This window comes from Bos mutus, chromosome 22 (genome assembly GCF_027580195.1).
Source record: "Bos mutus isolate GX-2022 chromosome 22, NWIPB_WYAK_1.1, whole genome shotgun sequence".
Taxonomy (NCBI): domain Eukaryota; kingdom Metazoa; phylum Chordata; class Mammalia; order Artiodactyla; family Bovidae; genus Bos; species Bos mutus.
The window spans coordinates 60894113-60910927 of NC_091638.1; the positions used below are offsets into that span (position 1 = coordinate 60894113).

At 60.5% G+C, this 16815-nt stretch overlaps 1 protein-coding gene across 1 annotated transcript; it reads left to right on the forward strand.

Moving 5' to 3' along the window:
- Positions 1–9888: 9888 nt before the first annotated feature.
- On the forward strand, positions 9889–16684 carry PKP3 (plakophilin 3). The gene is made up of 13 exons (XM_070359009.1): positions 9889–10222; positions 12138–12214; positions 12348–12973; positions 13061–13184; positions 13492–13696; positions 14039–14213; positions 14655–14772; positions 14845–15012; positions 15092–15277; positions 15502–15655; positions 15874–16066; positions 16163–16250; positions 16426–16684. The coding sequence occupies exons 1-13, from the start codon at positions 9991–9993 to the stop codon at positions 16459–16461; spliced, it is 2382 nt and encodes a 793-aa protein (XP_070215110.1). The 5' UTR covers positions 9889–9990; the 3' UTR covers positions 16462–16684.
- Positions 16685–16815: the final 131 nt, after the last annotated feature.

The following is a 16815-nucleotide window of genomic DNA, read 5'->3' on the forward strand; positions in this document are numbered from 1 at the left end:
CTGGCCAAAGTATTGGGGCTTCAGCTTTAGCATCAGACCTTCCAATGAATATTCAGGACTGATATCCTTTAGGATTGTCTGGCTGGGTCTCCTTGCAGTCCAAGGGACTCTCAAGAGCCTTCTCCAACACCACAGTTTTGAAAGCATCAATTCTTCGGCGCTCAGCTTTCTTTATGGTCCAATTCTCATATCCATACATGACCACTGGAAAAACCATACCTTTGACTAGACAGACATTTGTTAGTAATGTCTCTGCTTTTTATTATGCTGTCTATATTGGTCATAGCTTTTCTTCCAGTGGGCAAGCATCTTTTAATTTCATGGCTGCAGTTACCGTCTGCAGTGATTTTGGAGCCCCGTCGCTTCAGTCGTGTCCGACTGTGCGACCCCATAGACAGCAGCCCACCAGGCTCCGCCATCCCTGGGATTCTCCAGGCAAGAACACTGGGGGGGTTGCCATTTCCTTCTCAAATGCATGAAAGTGAAAAGTGAAAGTGAAGTTGCTCAGTCGTGTCCGACTTAGCGACCCCATGGACTGCAGCCTACCAGGCTCCTCCGTCCATTGGATTTTCCAAGCAAGAGTACTGGAGTGGGGAGCCCCAGGCCCCCCAAAATAAAGTCTGTCACTGTTCCCATTGTTTCCCCATCTATTTCCCATGAAGTGATGGGACCGGATGCCATGATCTTAGTTTTCTGAACGTTGAGTTTTAAGCCAACTTTTTCACTCTCCTCTTTCACTTTCATTAAGAGTCTCTTTAGTTCCTCTTCGCTTTCTGTCAGAAACATGGTGTCATCTGCATATCTGAGGTTATTGATATTTCTCCTGGGAAACTTGATTCCCCACTTGCGCTTCATCCAGCCCAGTGTTTCCAATGATGTGCTCTGCATATAAGTTAAGTAAGCAGGGTGACAGTATGCAGCCGTGACGCACTCTGCATAGAAGTAATCAGGGTGACGATATGCAGCCGTGACGTACTCTGCATAGAAGTTACGTAAGCAGGGTGACAGCATGCGGCCATGACTCCCTCCTTTAATCATGAACCAGTCCGCTGTTGCATGCTTGTTTCTAACTGTTGCTTCTTGATCTGCACACAGGTTTTGCAGGAGGCAGCTAAGGTAGTTTGGTATTCCCATCTCTTTCAGAATTTTCCAGTTTGTTGTGATCCACACAAAGGCTTTAGCATAGTCAATGAAGCAGAAGTAAATGTTTTTTCTGGAACTCTTGCTTTTTCTATTATCCAGCGGATGTTGGCAATTTGATCTCTGGTTCCTCTGGTTTTTCTAAATCCAGCTTGTACGTCTGGAAATTCTCGGTTCATACCCTGTTGAGGCCTAGCTTGAAGGATTTTGAGCGTTATTGTGCTAGCGTGTGAGATGAGCGCACTGGTGTGGCAGTGTGAACATTCTTTGGCATTCTTTGCCTTTTGGGGACTGGAATGAAAACCGACCTTTTCCAGTCCTGTGGTCACTGCTGAGTTTCCAAATCTGCTGGCATATTGAGTGCAACAGCATCATCTTTTAGGATTTGAAATAGTTCTGCTGGAATTCCACCATCTCCACTAGCTTTGTTCATAGTGATGCTTCCTAAGGCCCACTTGACTTCACACTCCAGGATGTCTGGCTCTAGGTGAGTGGTCACACCATCATGATTATTTGGGTACTGAAGATCTTTTTTGTATAGTTCTTCTGTGGATTCTTGCCACCTCTTTTTAATATCTTCTGCTTCTGTTAGAGTGTTTCTGTCCTTTATTGTGCCCATCTTTTTTGTGTGTGTGCCCACCTTTATATGAAATGTTCCCTTGGTATCTCTAATTTTCTTGAATGGATCTCTAGTCTTTCCCCTTCGATTGTTTTCCTTTATTTCTTTCCATTGTTCACTGAGGAAGGCTTTCTCACCTCTCCTTGCTATTCTTTAGAACTCTGCGTTCTGATGGGTGTGTCTTTGCTTTTCTCCTCTGACTTTCACTTCTCTTCTCAACTATTTGTAAGGCCTCCTCAATCACTTTGCCAAAAGGGGGAGAGGGGATGTAACAGCCAGGGGAAGCATGTACATCGGAAAAATAATTACCTCTGGAAGCAGAAAAAAAAAATGTCAGACACTCATCTAATCTAGAACACATACATATCATGATTTACTAGCCCATTCCAACAACTACTGAGTACTCGCTATGTGCCAGGTACTGACACTGGTGAATGAGACAGACACGAAGCCCTGCCCTGCAGACTTTACATTCCAGCGAAGGGTGAGGGGGAGCAGACGATGGCCACAGCCAAGAGATGTCTAGTGTACTAGCTGGTGGCAGCTGCTGCAGAGAAAAATAAAGCCAGGAAAAAGAACAGTGAGTCTGAGTGAGGCTGCCATTGTAAATAGTGGTCAGGAAAAGTCTGAGACAGTGACATCCCAGCAAAGCCCTGAGGTGGTGGCGAGTCTGCCAAGGACACGAATGGGGAGGGGAGGGTGTATGTCAGTGTTGACATTTAAGCAAATTTTTAGAGATCGATGTTCCATCCTCCTCATCTGTTCTTTTCAGTGTTATACTGGAAGACCTAGCCCACGCAGTGAGACAAGGAGAGGAAATAGAAGGCTTACAGGCTGAGGAAGAAGAAATACAGCTGTTTTAGTTTGCAGATGACATACTCATGTATGTATAAAATCCAAAAGAATTAGCCTAGAAGAAAGAGAAAGACACTCCTGGAACTAATAATCAATTATAGCAAGGTTGCAGGATACAAGGTTAATATACAAAAGTCAGTTGCTTTCCTATATACTAGCAATGAACTATTTGAAACTTGAAATTTAAAACACAATAAACAGCATTTACATTAGCACCCCAAAAATAAATAAATACCCAGGTAAAAATCTAACAAAACATATATAAGATCTATATGAAGAAAACTGCAAGACTGTGACGAAAGAAATCAAAAGGCCTGAATCAACGGAGAGACAGTGCATGTTCACGGACCGGAAGACTCAGTACGGTCACACTGTGTTTTTCCCAATGTGATCTCTCTAGATTTGATACAATTCTAATCAAAGCCCCACCAACCAGGACTTCCCTGCTGGTCCAGTGGTTACAAGCCCAGCTCTTAATGCAGGGGATGTGGGTTCAGTCCCTGGTCAGGGAACTAAGATCTCACGTGTGGTGGGGCAACTAAGCCAGCCCAGGCACCGCAGCTACTGAGCCCGTGCGGCATAACTAGGGTCCAGGCGCTGCAATGAAAGATCCAGCAAACTGCTCTGTTAGCTGAGTCAGATAAGCACAGTTTCTCCTCCAATTATTTAAAAAACAATATCCCACCAATCAACTAACTGATTCTTTCCTGGAGAGGTAAAAGACACAGAATAAGTAACATAATACTCAAGGAGAAGAATAAACTTGAAGGACTGAGAGCTCCAACTTCAGGCCCTCCTATACAGCTGCAGCAATCGAGACAGTGTAGGACTGGCAAAAGAGCAGACAGATCAGTGGGACAGAAGAGAGAACTCGGAAACAGACCCACATAGAAGCAGCAGGGCTTCCCAGGTGGCACTGGTGGTAAAGAACGTGCGTGCCAATGCAGGAGACACGAGAGATGCGGGTCTGATCCCTGGGTAGGAAGATTCCCCCAGAGGAGGGCATGGTCACCCACTCCAGTGTTCTTGTCGTAAGGAACTGGACAAGACTGAAGCGACCTAACACGCATGTAAATGCAGTCAACTGATCTTTGACAAAGAAGCACAGGCAGTACAGTGGAGCAAAGTGCTCTTTTCAACAAACGGTGCTGGGACAACTGGACAAGAAAAATTAACACCAGGTGACTCACAGACCTAAATGCCAAACACAAAACCATGAAACTTCTAGAAGACAGTGCAGGAGGAAACCTAGATGACCTTGGGTGTGGTGATGTTGTAGATACAACACGAAGGCTGACCCATAAAAGAAACAATTGAGGACTTCCCTGGTGGCTCAGTGGCAAAGAATCCACCTGGAGTTTGATCCCTGATCTGGGAAGATCCCACGTGCCACACAGCGACCAAGCCCGCGTGCCACGGTCGTTCAGTCTGCTCTCTGGAGCCTGGGAGCTGCAACCGCTGAAGCTGGCACTTCCTAGAGACCGCGCTCCACAATGAGAGAAGGCAGCGCGGTAAGAAGCCCGCACCCTGCAACCAGAGAAAAGCCTGTGCGGTGAAGACCCAGGCCAGCCAAAAATAAAACAAAGAAGGACTTCCCTGATGGCTCAGACGGGAAAGAATCCGCCTGCAGTGCCGGAGACCTGGGTTTGATCCCTGGGTTGAGAAGATTCCCCTGGAGAAGGGAACCTACTCCAGTATTCTGGCCTGGAGAATGCCATGGACAGAGGAGCCTGGCAGGCTACAGTCCATGGGCCCGCAAAGAGTCAGACACGACTGAGTGACTTTCACTTTTCACTTTCAGCTGACACACAGAACTTCATTAGAATGAAAAACTGTTCTGCAAAAGACAGCACCAAAAGAATAAGAAGATAAGTCACAGACTAGGAAAAAGATATTTGCAAAGGCCATATCTGACAAAGGACTGTTATTCAAAAATACAGAAAGAACTCTTAAAACCCAACAAGAAAATGAGTGACCCAACTGAAACATGAGCAGACAATCTTAACAGAGCCCTCAGCAGAGAAGGTATGCAAATGGCATCTGAGCACATGAAAAGAGGCACCGCCGCTTAGAGAAATGCACACTGTAAAACAATGAGTATCACTGCACCTACTGGAATGGCCAAAATCCAGAACCAAGTGCAGCGAGGACACCGGCGCGGCAGGAGCTCACATCCAGCACGGGTGGGCTGCACACAGCGCAGCCGCGTGGAGACAGCTGGCAGCTCCTTACAAACTGCACTCTCACCACGCGCTCCGCAGTCATGCCCCTGGGGGGTACCCAAAGGGGCTGAAAACACGTCCACACAAAAGCCTGCACAGGATGCTTATAGCAGCTTCATTCATGATTGCCCAAACCTGGAAACAACCAAGATGAACTTCAATAGCTGAACGGATGAAGAAACTGTGGTACATTGGACAATGGAATATAGTCATGTAAAAAGTGAGCTGTCAGGCCACAACGAGACACGAAGGAAACTTCAGCGCGTATAACTAAGTGAAAGAAGCAAACGAGAAAAGGCCACATACTGTGACATTCCAACCTGTGACATTCTGGAAAAGGCAAAACTGCAAAGAAAACACAAAGATCAGTGGCTGCCAGAGGCTGGGGGAGGGGCAGGGAGAGATGAACCGGCGGAGCGGAGGGTGCTCAGGGCGGCGGCCGTACTCTGCACGGGACTGTGATGACGGGCGCACATCACTGTCAACTTGTCTAAACCCCCAGCATGTAAAGCACCAGGATGAAGCCTGATGTGAGCCAGGAGTTCCGGGTGACGACGGCTTCTCAGTGCAGGGTCATCGACTGCAAGAAACGTGCCTGCCGATGCAACAGCTGGGGAGCTGTGCCTGGTGGGGAGGGGCAGATGGGGGTGCTCTCTACCTTCCTCTCAGTTCTGCTGTGAACCTAAAACTTGCTCTAAAAAATAAAGTCTCCTTTAAAAAATCAGTGACAGAAACAAAGAAAATTCAAACTATCTGACAGTACATGGGAAAAACAACAGATGAGAAAAATAAAATCGTTACAGTGATGAAAGCCACTTTAGGAGTTTCAAAGAATAGGAACAGCTATTGTTAAAACCCAGTCAGGAACACAGAAGACAAGTTTGAGAGACGCACACAAAAGGGGATGGGGAAGGACAGCTGAAGGAGACCGTGAGGAGACAAGGGATCCTGGAGCACAGACGGAACAGACAGGAAACAAGGAGAAAAGACACCTCAGTGACACAGAGGAAGAAAACGTTCCTGAAGGAAAGAAACACAGGCCACTGTCGAAAGTTTAAAACGAAAAATTGGCCATACGTGTGCACAGGAAGTCATAGGCCTTGGAGGTGCAGGCCCCTGCGGGTGCCAGGCAGGCACACAGCGTCCTCCCCTGGGCTGGACCAGCTCCGACTGACCCCCAGGGCGCAGGACCTGCAGGAAAGGGAGTTGGAGGCTGACGGGCAACCCAGCCCTGATGTTGTTCAAGCAGAAAGGCGACACCCGGCCTGTTGGGCCCCGGCACCGGGTCCAGATGGTGAGAGCGAAGAGCTGCCCGGGTGGCCCAGGGGGCAGGAACCCCTTTCAGGACAAGGCTGAAGCTGAACACCAGGAGAAGGCAAACAAACCCTGGCTCAACCCCGTGGAGAAGGTGGCCCAGCCCTAGCTAGGGGACTACATGGGTTCTACTGAGACCCCACCCAGCGGTGCCCAAGCCCAGCCCAGCCTGCTGTTGCTCAGGGCGACCTTTCCACACACCCTGACTAGCTCTGTAAGTCCTGGGAACCTATTTAGCCTGCGGAGCCTGTTTCCCGGGCTGTAAAATGGAGTGCTCCCAGCTCGGCCTGCTGGGGCTCCTGAGAGGACAGAGAACAAGCTGTGAGCAAAGCACCGACCACTCTCGGAAACCCGCACCTGTGGGCGGTGCCCGGCGTCTCCGTGGGACCCAGCGCGGGCCTCCTGCCAGAAGAAGCATCGGGGTTCACAGACCTCCTTCCACCCTCCCTGCCCCCCGGGGGCCTCCTCCGGGTCCAGGCCACCCGGGCACCAGCCACCGCCTCCCCAGCCTCCCTTCAGTCAGCTCACGCCCCTCCTCCCCCGCTGGAGCACCCAAAGGATGCCCCGCACTCGTCTCCCACCCATGAGCTCCGGCCCCCAGTTCCCTTCTGGGTCCTCTTTGGGGCCCTGCAAGGCTCCCCTCTCTGTCCCAGAGGAGCTCGGCTGCCCCGCCGTCCTGACCGGCATCACTGCGTGTGCACCGCTCTGTCCGTCTCCGTCACACACCTGGGAAGAGCTCAGAACCAGCCCGGCGGATGGGAGGCTGAGAAGAGGCGTTGGGCGAGGGCGGGGGCGGCCCCCGCAGCGACCTTCCCGCCAGGGGGCGCGGGCCGTGCCCGCCCCGGAGGGACGAGCGCTGCGCCGGTAGGCGTCGTGGCGGAGGCGGGCCCGGAGCTGGACTTGGCGGGAACCCAGCCGTCGGACGCTGGAAGGTTCTCGAGCCTGGGCGCGAGTTCCCGGACAGGAAGCGCCGGGACGCGCGGGCCGGAGGGCGAGCAGCAAGCCCGGTGTCTCCCCGCGCCCGCCCACCGCCCTCCGCCCTGCGCTGCGCCCGCGCCGGTGAGCGCGTCACCCGCCCCGGCCCTGCGCCGGCAGGCTGTGCCGCCCGTGCGATCTAAACTTCTCTGCGCTCCAGCGCGCTCCCGAGTCTTGTTAATACGATTTTGCTGTCTGCGTCGTCACCTTTTCTCCCCATTTCCGCCCTCCTCCAGGCTCTCGACCGAGTGGGGTGCCGGGCCCTCTGTACCTACTCCAGCTCTGCCTGCACACACCCGGCAGCCCTTTCCCCCTTTGCAGTGAGCGCAGCAAAGCCAGCAAAGGGTCCTCATTCCAGCCCGCCCCTACTCATCCCCAACCTCGGGGTCCCCTCCACCGGTAGACGCCCCAACCCGACCTCTCAGCCCAGGCAGTCCATACTGTAAATGCTAGCCTGCCCCTTGGGCCCTCACACCCTTCCCTCACAGCCCCCAGGGCAGAGTCCAGGCTCCCCCACCACCCACCTCCCAAGTAAGAGCATCCCTCACCCTTCCAGGCCTTCAGGTCCTGGGATCTCCAACGCATATTCCCAGGTTTTCTAATCTCCCCCCACCCCCACCCCGCCCGCTAGGGATGCCCTCCTCCAGGAAGACCCATCAAGCCGGCACCAATCGTCCTTATGCTGTCTCCCCCATGCACTCGCTCCAGAGAGAGGGGGACTCTCAGGAACAGAAGGCTGGTCCCAGGGGTGGGTCAGGGCTCTGAGCTTGAGGGGGGACAGGTTTAAGCCACAGCAGGTCCCTCGGGCCCTGCAGTGGTTAGAGGAAGCTCCCTTGGGTCCCCAGGCTTTCCTTGGACAGGGAGTCCCAAAGGGCAGAGACCCAAGGTGGGTGGTGGGAGGGGCGCACAGGTCCCCAGGAGGCTTGGCACAGCCTGGGACCACCTGCAGCCCTCCCTGCCAAGAGGAGGGGCGAGCTCTAGGGAACTGGCCCTGGGAACCCTGCAGGCTTGGAAGACTGGGCCATGGGGGTGTCTGCCTGACCCCCACCTGCAGTCCACCCCGGAGGCTGGCTTCCCCAGGTGTGCAGCCGGGTGGGCTGGGCCCCAGGTGGATGAGTGCAGGGCGGGCCCCAGGCCCGTGCCAGGCGACCTCCTCCAAGCGCACTCAGTGCCGCACAAACTTGTCTCCCGGGATTTTTCCACACAAAACACGACTCCCAGGGAAGCAACCGGTCTGATGAGCTGGCTGGGCGTGCAAGCGTTCCCACCCCGCCCTCCTGGTGCCCCCGCAGTCCTGGCCCACAGCAAGGCCCCAGCAGCAGTGCTGGGCCCGGGATGCAGCCCAGGACTCCTCAGCTCGCAGCAGCCGTCTCTGGGGTGAGCCCCGAGGCCAGCAGTCTCCGGACCGCCAGCAGGGTAGGTCACCCACCCTGTGCATCCCCTCTGCCCAGCGGCTCCACCCCAGGCATCACCTGGACCTTCCCAGGGACCCTCCTCGACCCCTCTCACCCCTGACACTGACTTCTGCCTCCCTCCCCAGTCTCCTCCCCAGCACTGACCTCACCCCTAGGGCTGCCTCCTGACCCGACCCCACCTCACCCCCAGGCCACTGCCCCCAGCCACCATTCCCACCTGGGACCATGTCCCCTGCCTTCAGGGACCCAGGGCCCAGGGTAAGGGTGTCCCACAGGAAGGAAGGCCGGTGAGGGTGGGCCCACAGTGACTCTGCGAGGGGAGCCCAGGAAGAACACGAAGCCGCTGGGCCCCTGCCCCCCAGCCCTCCTGGGCTCAGCCCTCGCCCCACTCAGCCCGCCAGGGGCCTGTCCCGGATCCCATGCAAGCCTCCCCAGGAGGCCTTGGAGCGGGCGGTCTGGCTGGTGGGGACGCTCCAGGGAGACTTTGGGGCAAGCCCCGCTCTGCCGGGCTCTCACTCCTGCTCTGACTCCTGGGCCGCCCCTGTCCATGCAGCTCCAGCCCTCCGGGTCCCTGCTGGCCTGGACTGCCAGTTCCTCCCTGCGTCCCCAGCCCGGGCAGGAGGGCCCCTCTGAGTCAACCCCCCGGGGCAGCCCCGCCTGCCCCCACTGAGCTGAACCCTGACTCACGTGTTGGGAACTGCCTCCCACCCCCACAGCCTGGGGGGCAGAAGCCTGGGAGGGGACCAGAGAGGGCCCAGCCAGCCCTTTGGAGGCCTCTGCAGAGGAGAGGGTTAGGGGTGACTTCCAGGGTCTACGGGATGGATATCTGGAGGGTCATGAGCTTGCGGTGGGCCCATCTAGCCTCCTGCTTCTGGGGTCTCTTGGGCACCAAGGACTGACCCCGTCGAGCCCTCTTCACCCAGAAGCTCCACCCCAAGCCTTCAATCCTCAACTCAGTCCCTTGGCGCCCAAACCCTGCTAGGCCTCCCACAGGCCTCAGGTTGGCTGCCTGGTCCTCGGAGTTTCCCAGAGCACCCGGTTCCCCGGGCAGGGAGGGCCCTGGCCCTGACTCCCCGAGGTGGCCGCCCTGGGACCTTTCCCAGCGCTCGGGACAGTAGGCCCAAAGGAGCAGCTGTGGCCTTTACAGGCAGGGGACAAAGGCACAGACCCTTGCTGCCCGTCCGGGATGGGCGGAAGGCAGGGTGACGCGCAGGGCCTGCTCTTCCGCCCGAATTCCACCTTGAGCAGCCCCGCCCTCCCACCTGGCCCAGGTGTCCCCGCCCCTCGCTGAGCTCAGGGCTGGGCGGTGTCGGCCTCTGAGCCAGCCCTGGGCGAGGCCAGAGGGGAGGGGACTTCAGGGACAGGGCCGCGCGGGAAGAGACGGCGAGACAGCTCGGGCTGGAGGTGGCGACGGGGCCCAGGCCAGGCCGACCGCCCCGTGCCCGCCGCCATGCAGGACGGTAACTTCCTGCTCTCCGCCCTGCAGCCCGAGGCGGGCGTGTGCTCCCTGGCGCTGCCCTCGGATCTGCAGCTGGACCGCCGGGGCGCCGAGGGGCCGGAGGCAGAGCGGCTGAGGGCGGCCCGCGTCCAGGAGCAGGTCCGCGCGCGCCTGCTGCAGCTGGGCCAGCAGCCACGGCACAATGGGCCCGCTGAGCCCGACGGGGCAGCCGAGGCGGCCAGAGGTAGGCGGATGCGGGCCAGGTGGGCACCGGAGGGTGGCAGGTGGGGGTGGCCCCAGGGGCGTGGTGGTGCCAAGGCTGGAGGCCGCCGTGGGGCGACTCCGGGTTCAGCTCCCTGACTCACCCAGGCCGCCTTGAGTCACTGCCCCACCCCGCCAGGCGTGGGAGACGCCATGGGTGTGGCCTCTACCTCCCAGCAGGGACCCTGGGGTCCTCAGCGTGAGCCAGGGTGGGCCCCACCTGTCCCCTGTGCCCTGAGCCCCCTGCCCCAGCCAGACATGGGAGAAGCGGCACATGGCCGGCCGGCTGGCTGGGCCCATCTCGGTTGGCAAAGCCAGGACACGCACATGTCCCACATCCCACGGGCTCACACGCAGTCTCAGAGACACACGGACACACACGTCAGTCCCCGAGAGACACAGACACACAGAGACACAGACACCCAGACTCTAGCGTCCACCCCTGGCCCCTTGGGAATGAGCAGACAGAACGGTGAGGGGCGGGGTCTGGAGCTCCTGGGGGAAAGCCACTGCCTGTCGGGGCCAGGGTCTCCCTGCGGGATTGTGGGGCGGGGGGTGGAGGGCCTGCCAGAGCGACCCGGATACTCCCGCTGAGAAGAGCCCACGGGGAACGCCCTCGGGGCCAGGCAGCCCCCTGCGTGCAGAGACCCAGCTCCACCGGGCATGCATATGCATGAGTGTTGCAGCGAGCTCAGGGCGCTTCTGGAAATGTCATCCCCTCCTTGCCAGGCCACAGCAGCAGGCACCAAGGTCAGGCGGGAAGGAGAGCCTGTGGGATGTCAGGGTCAAGCCCCGGTGGCAGATGCTCGAGGGCCCTTCCCAGTACCGGCCTCCAGTGCCGGTTGGGAGATGCGGGTCAATCAGTGTAGGGGCCGCCGGTTCCTGCATCCTCCCCGGCCTGGGCCTCTCAGCCTTGCTGGTGGCCCAGCTGGATGCCCAAGGGTCATGGGGTAGAGGAGGGAGCAGGGAGGGGTTAATTACCACCCCAGCTACCCTGGCAATTAGGGGGAAGAGGATTATAATTTTGGGGTGGGGGTAAGGTCCCCAGGCCGGGGGTGTGTCCCCCCAGGCTGAGCCTCCCTGGCATCAAAGGGTTAATAGCCCCTGCCCAGAAGCCTCATTAACCAGGGCGGGTCTGCCAGTTCGGGGAGTCCCCCCAGACCTAGCTGAGCCAGAGGCTGGGAGGGGGCCCCCTCCCCTTCACCCCTGCCCTGAGTCCCTTCCGCCCAGTCTTTCTACCTTGGCCTTGGGCGGGTGGGACTCAGGAACCCCCTCCCCATCCGAAGGCCCTGCCCAGCAGGTGAAGCCACCCCAGCCGGGCTCCCGTGGTGCTGCCTGGTGTGACCTTTGCTCCGCTCCTCTCAGGGTGTTCTCAGCTCTTGCCGCCTGCCTGTCCATCCGCATGTCCATTTAGTTGTTCCTTCAGCGTCTCTCCATTCTCCTGGCCTAGATACTCACTCATGTGCCAGTCTGTTCACCCACCCGCCATGTTCTGGCCGTCCAGGCTGCCCCCTTCCCTCCGCCCTCCGCCCACCCGCCCTGTCCACTCACCATGCAGTCTGGCTGGCTCCTGTGCCCTGGGCTTGTGTGTGCCGGGCGTGGGGATGGCCCTGCCAGGTGGGTCAGGGGCCCAACCCCAGGACACAGCGTGTCCCTAAGCACTGCAGTGTCACCGTCGTGTGGCCAACAGCACAGGCCAGGCCCATAGGGGTCCGTGCGGCTTCCTGGGCGAGGGGGCCAGGCACACTCCCCAGGCTGCCAGGAGGTCAGCAGGGTGAGCGCATCTGTCCCCCCTGGGGGGTGGGGGGCTGCCCTGCCAGCCTCAGGGTGGAGGGGAGGCAGGAGGCCAGCGCCTGCCGTCACCCCAGCGGGCTGTGCTGCCCCTGCCCCGTCTACAGGTGCGTCCAGGGCTCAGTACCACACCTTGCAGGCCGGCTTCAGCTCTCGCTCCCAGGGCCTGGGCGGGGAAACCTCGGTGAGTGACGCCCCTCTAGCCCAGACCCCTGAGGTGGAGATTCCGAGGGGGGCTGGGCTCCATGGTCGGGAAGAGGGGCCCGCTGAGCCCCCATGGCCCCTCACTGCCGTCCCCTCCCCTCCCTGCCCCACAGACCTTCCGGCCCATCGCCAAGCCCACCTACAGCCCCGCCTCCTGGTCTTCCCGCTCGGCCGTGGACCTGAGCTCCAGTCGGAGGCTAAGCTCCGTCCACAACGGGGGTGGTGCCTTTGGGGCTGCAGGGTACCGGGGTGCCCCGCCCACTGCACCGGTGCCCGCCCGGCCTGTGTCCTTCCACGAGCGTGGTGGGGCAGGCAGCCGGGCAGATTACGACACCTTGTCCCTGCGCTCACTGAGGCTGGGGGCCGGGGGCCCGGACGACCGATACAGCGTGGTGTCCGAGCAGCTGGAGCCGGCAGCCACGTCCTCCTACAGGGCCTTTGCCTACGAGCGCCGGGCCAGCTCCAGCTCTAGCCGGGCTGGGGGCCTGGACTGGCCGGAGGCTACCGAGGGACCACCCAGCCGGACCATCCGTGCCCCTGCCATGCGGACCCTGCAGCGGTTCCAAAGCAGCCACCGCAGCCGTGGAGTGGCTGCGGGCGGGCCCGGGGGCATCCTGGAGCCCGTGACCCGCGCACCGTCTGTGCGCAGCCTCAGCCTCGGTGACTCGGGCCACCTGCCGGACATGCGCGGGCTGGACAGCTACGGTGGCCACCGCACTCTGCAGAGGCTCAGCAGCGGGTGAGCTGGGCTGGGTTTGCGGGGGTAGCCTCTGCCAGAACCCCAGTCCATCCTCAGATCAGCCTAACCCGGCTCTTGTCTCTGCAGATTCGATGACATCGACCTGCCCTCAGCAGTCAAGTACCTCATGGCCTCAGATCCCAACCTGCAGGTGCTGGGAGCTGCCTACATTCAGCACAAGTGTTACAGCGACGCAGCCGCCAAGAAGCAGGTGACCGTCCCTGCCGACCACGCCCACGGACCCGCCTCACTCAGTGCTCTGGTCCCTAACCGCCCTCGCTGACCCCCAAACTGACTGGGCAGACCTGGGCCTACCCAGAGCATCCCCAGCAAGGAAGGGTGGGAGGGCTGGACTTACACGTGTCCAAACACACACGCTGACACCGCACACCTCTGCACACACCTGAATATAGACACACACGCCTGTCACTGTACACGCCTGCCTACAGCTGCACACCTCTGCACACACCCATCCATCGCGTGCACGCTTGTTAACACCCGCATGCCTGTGCCCACAGGCCCGCAGCCTGCAGGCTGTGCCCAGGCTGGTGAAGCTCTTCAACCACGCCAACCAGGAAGTGCAGCGCCACGCCACAGGCGCCATGCGCAACCTCGTCTACGACAACGCGGACAACAAGCTGGCCCTGGTGGAGGAGAACGGCATCTTCGAGCTGCTGCGGGCGCTGCGGGAGCAGGACGACGAGCTCCGCAAGAACGTCACAGGTGGCCTGGTCCCCGCCCGCTACCCGCCCCCCACCCCCTCCCGCACCTCCTGCCGCCTCTTCCCTTGGCCCCCACGGCCGTGCCTTGGCACGTCTCTTTAGAGCCAGCCTCCACCCCAGGGCTCGTGTCCCCAAGGGTCATCCTCTCTGCCCTACCGCAGCCCCGTGACCCTCTGGGTCACACCCAGGCTGTCCCCAGGAAGGCTGGTGGGTGAGGCTGGCAGTACCCCGCAGGGACAGGTCAGGAGCCTCCTCCCTACCACCTGAAGAAGACAGAGGGGCTGGAGGCCTCGGAGGTCCCCAGAGGTGGTGCCTGACCACGACTGTGGCCCACCCACCACAGGGATCCTGTGGAACCTGTCCTCCAGCGACCACCTGAAGGACCGCCTGGCCCGGGACACGCTGGAGCAGCTCACAGATCTGGTGCTGAGCCCCCTGTCGGGGGCGGGCGGGCCACCCCTCATCCAGCAGAACGCCTCTGAAGCCGAGATATTCTACAATGCCACTGGCTTCCTCAGGTGCGCCGGGCGGCCGTGGGGCCCTGAGGTCCGAGGGACAAGGCGGAGCCACTGGGTTGCGGGGGGCGGGGGCTCTGGGGGAAGTGGACGGATCCAGCAAGGCAGAGGTGCTGACCCACGAGTGGAGTGGGTCACCAGGTGTCCTCCCCCCAGCCAGATGTCAACAGACTGCAGGCTCAGGTTTCTTTAAATCAGGGACTTGATCTGACATTTCTAACCTGCCCCCACCCCAGACGGTTTGAGGAGTGGATGGGGGCAGGCGTGCAAAAGCGTGGGAGCGACAGTGTCCAACAGGGGCCAGGAGCAGGAGCTGCTGGGGGCAGGCCCAGCGCGTGGCGGGGAGGGAATCGGGGCCCAGGAGCTCAGCCTCGGGTTCAGCTCGCTGTGGGGTGGCTCTGCCTGGGGTCCCTGTGCCGGCCTCTCACCTGTCTCCACCCGCAGGAACCTCAGCTCCGCCTCCCAGGCCACTCGCCAGAAAATGCGTGAGTGTCACGGGCTGGTGGACGCCCTGGTCACCTACATCAACCACGCCCTGGACGTGGGCAAGTGTGAGGATAAGGTGAGGGTCGGCCTGGGCCCGGGGGCCCCGGGGGTGCCAGCCCGCCCTGACCGCGGCCCGCTCTGTCCACAGAGCGTGGAGAACGCCGTGTGCGTGCTGAGGAACCTGTCCTACCGCCTGTACGACGAGATGCCGCCCTCGGCCCTTCAGCGGCTGGAGGGCCGGGGCCGCCAGGACATGGGGGCACCCCCAGGCGAGGCGGTGGGCTGCTTCACTCCACAGAGCCGGCGGCTCCGAGAGGTGGGCCCAGACTGGGGCGGGCGGGCAGAAGCAGGGGTCCCAGGCGACCTCAGCTGACCCTCTGTGCCCTCCTGCCCAGCTGCCCCTCACGGCCGACGCGCTCACCTTTGCCGAGGTGTCTAAGGACCCCAAGGGCCTCGAGTGGCTGTGGAGCCCCCAGATCGTGGGGCTGTACAACCGGCTGCTGCAGCGCTGTGAGCTCAACCGGCACACGACCGAGGCAGCAGCCGGGGCGCTGCAGAACATCACCGCAGGGGACCGCAGGGTAAGGCGGTGGGGCCAGGCCGGACAGGAAGGGAAGGCAGGGGCCGCTGAGCGGCAGCAGGAGCGTGTGGTCAGCGCCGCAGACGGCACAGGCCTCGGCTCCTGAGGACGTGGGTTCTGTGCCAGACTTGAGGGAGGCGCCAGGAGGTCTGGGCTGGCAGGGCCTGACCCGCGGGCAGCTCGGGGCGCCAAGCACCTCACTCACCGCCCTCCTCCTGCCGGCAGTGGGCGGGGGTGCTGAGCCGGCTGGCTCTGGAGCAGGAGCGCATACTGAACCCGCTGCTGGACCGAGTTCGGACCGCTGACCACCACCAGCTGCGCTCACTGACAGGCCTCATCCGAAACCTGTCCCGAAACGCCAGGAACAAGGATGAGATGTGTGAGTCTGGCCGTCCCACAGCCTGGGTTCCGCCTCCCCTGTGGACCAGGCGCTCACCTGGACTCTGCCTTTACTGCCGCCCTGGGGCCAGCTTCTGGGAGGCCGGGGTCAGTGGACAGGCAGGCGCGCCAGCTCCCTGGGGGAGCAGGGGACGGCAGGTGCCAAGGGGGCGGCGGGGGGAAGGGCGGTGGAGACCCACCTCCCCGACCTCCTGGCAGCCACCAAGCTGGTGAGTCACCTGATCGAGAAGCTGCCCGGCAGCGTGGGTGAGAAGTCTCCTCCAGCCGACGTGCTGATAAACATCATAGCTGTCCTCAACAACCTCGTGGTAGCCAGTCCCGTGGCCGCCCGGGACCTGCTCTACTTCGACGGGCTCCGCAAGCTGGTCTTCATCAAGAAGAAGCGGGACAGGTCAGGGCCCAAACCCTGTGCCCACCCTGCCCCCCGGCTGCCCCTGCCTTCTGGCCATGCCTGTCATCCCGCTGACCCCTGCCCCCCACCCCCCAGCCCTGACAGTGAGAAGTCCTCCCGGGCGGCCTCTAGCCTTTTGGCCAACCTGTGGCAGTACAACAAGCTCCACCGAGACTTCCGGGCGGTATGTTCCCGTGGCCCAGGGCAGGCGGGGCTGCAAGTGTGGGGCATGGAGGTGGGACAGGAGGGAGGGACAGGGAAGCCACGTTGCACAGGAGGCCTGGACGACCAGGGCCTGCTGCCAGCACACTGGACGCGGGGCAGCACAGCCCTGACTGTGGGTCCCCTCTCCACTGCAGAAGGGCTACCGGAAGGAGGACTTCCTGGGGCCGTAGGCAAAGCCTTCCTGAAGAAGGAGAGTGCGATGTGACCCAGCCTCCTAGGGAAGGGCTCAGCTCAGGGCTGCTCGCCAGCCGGCCTGGAGGAGAAGGTTGAGGATGGCCCAGGGGCCTCTCGCTGGAGCCCTGTCCACATGCAACGTGAAGGCCTGGGCCACGGGGGAGGGGAACGAGGGCTTGCAGCTGGGGAATTGGCTTCTGCGGGGCATGGGGGGGCAGGGCTTGAGGCTGCTCTGATGCGTGGGGTGGTGGCCAGGTCACACTGGAAGAGGTGGTGCTGGCTGTGGCCCAGCGGTGCCTTGGGACAGCCAGCAGTGGGAATAAAGGTGGCCGTGAACACAGCCCCTCGTG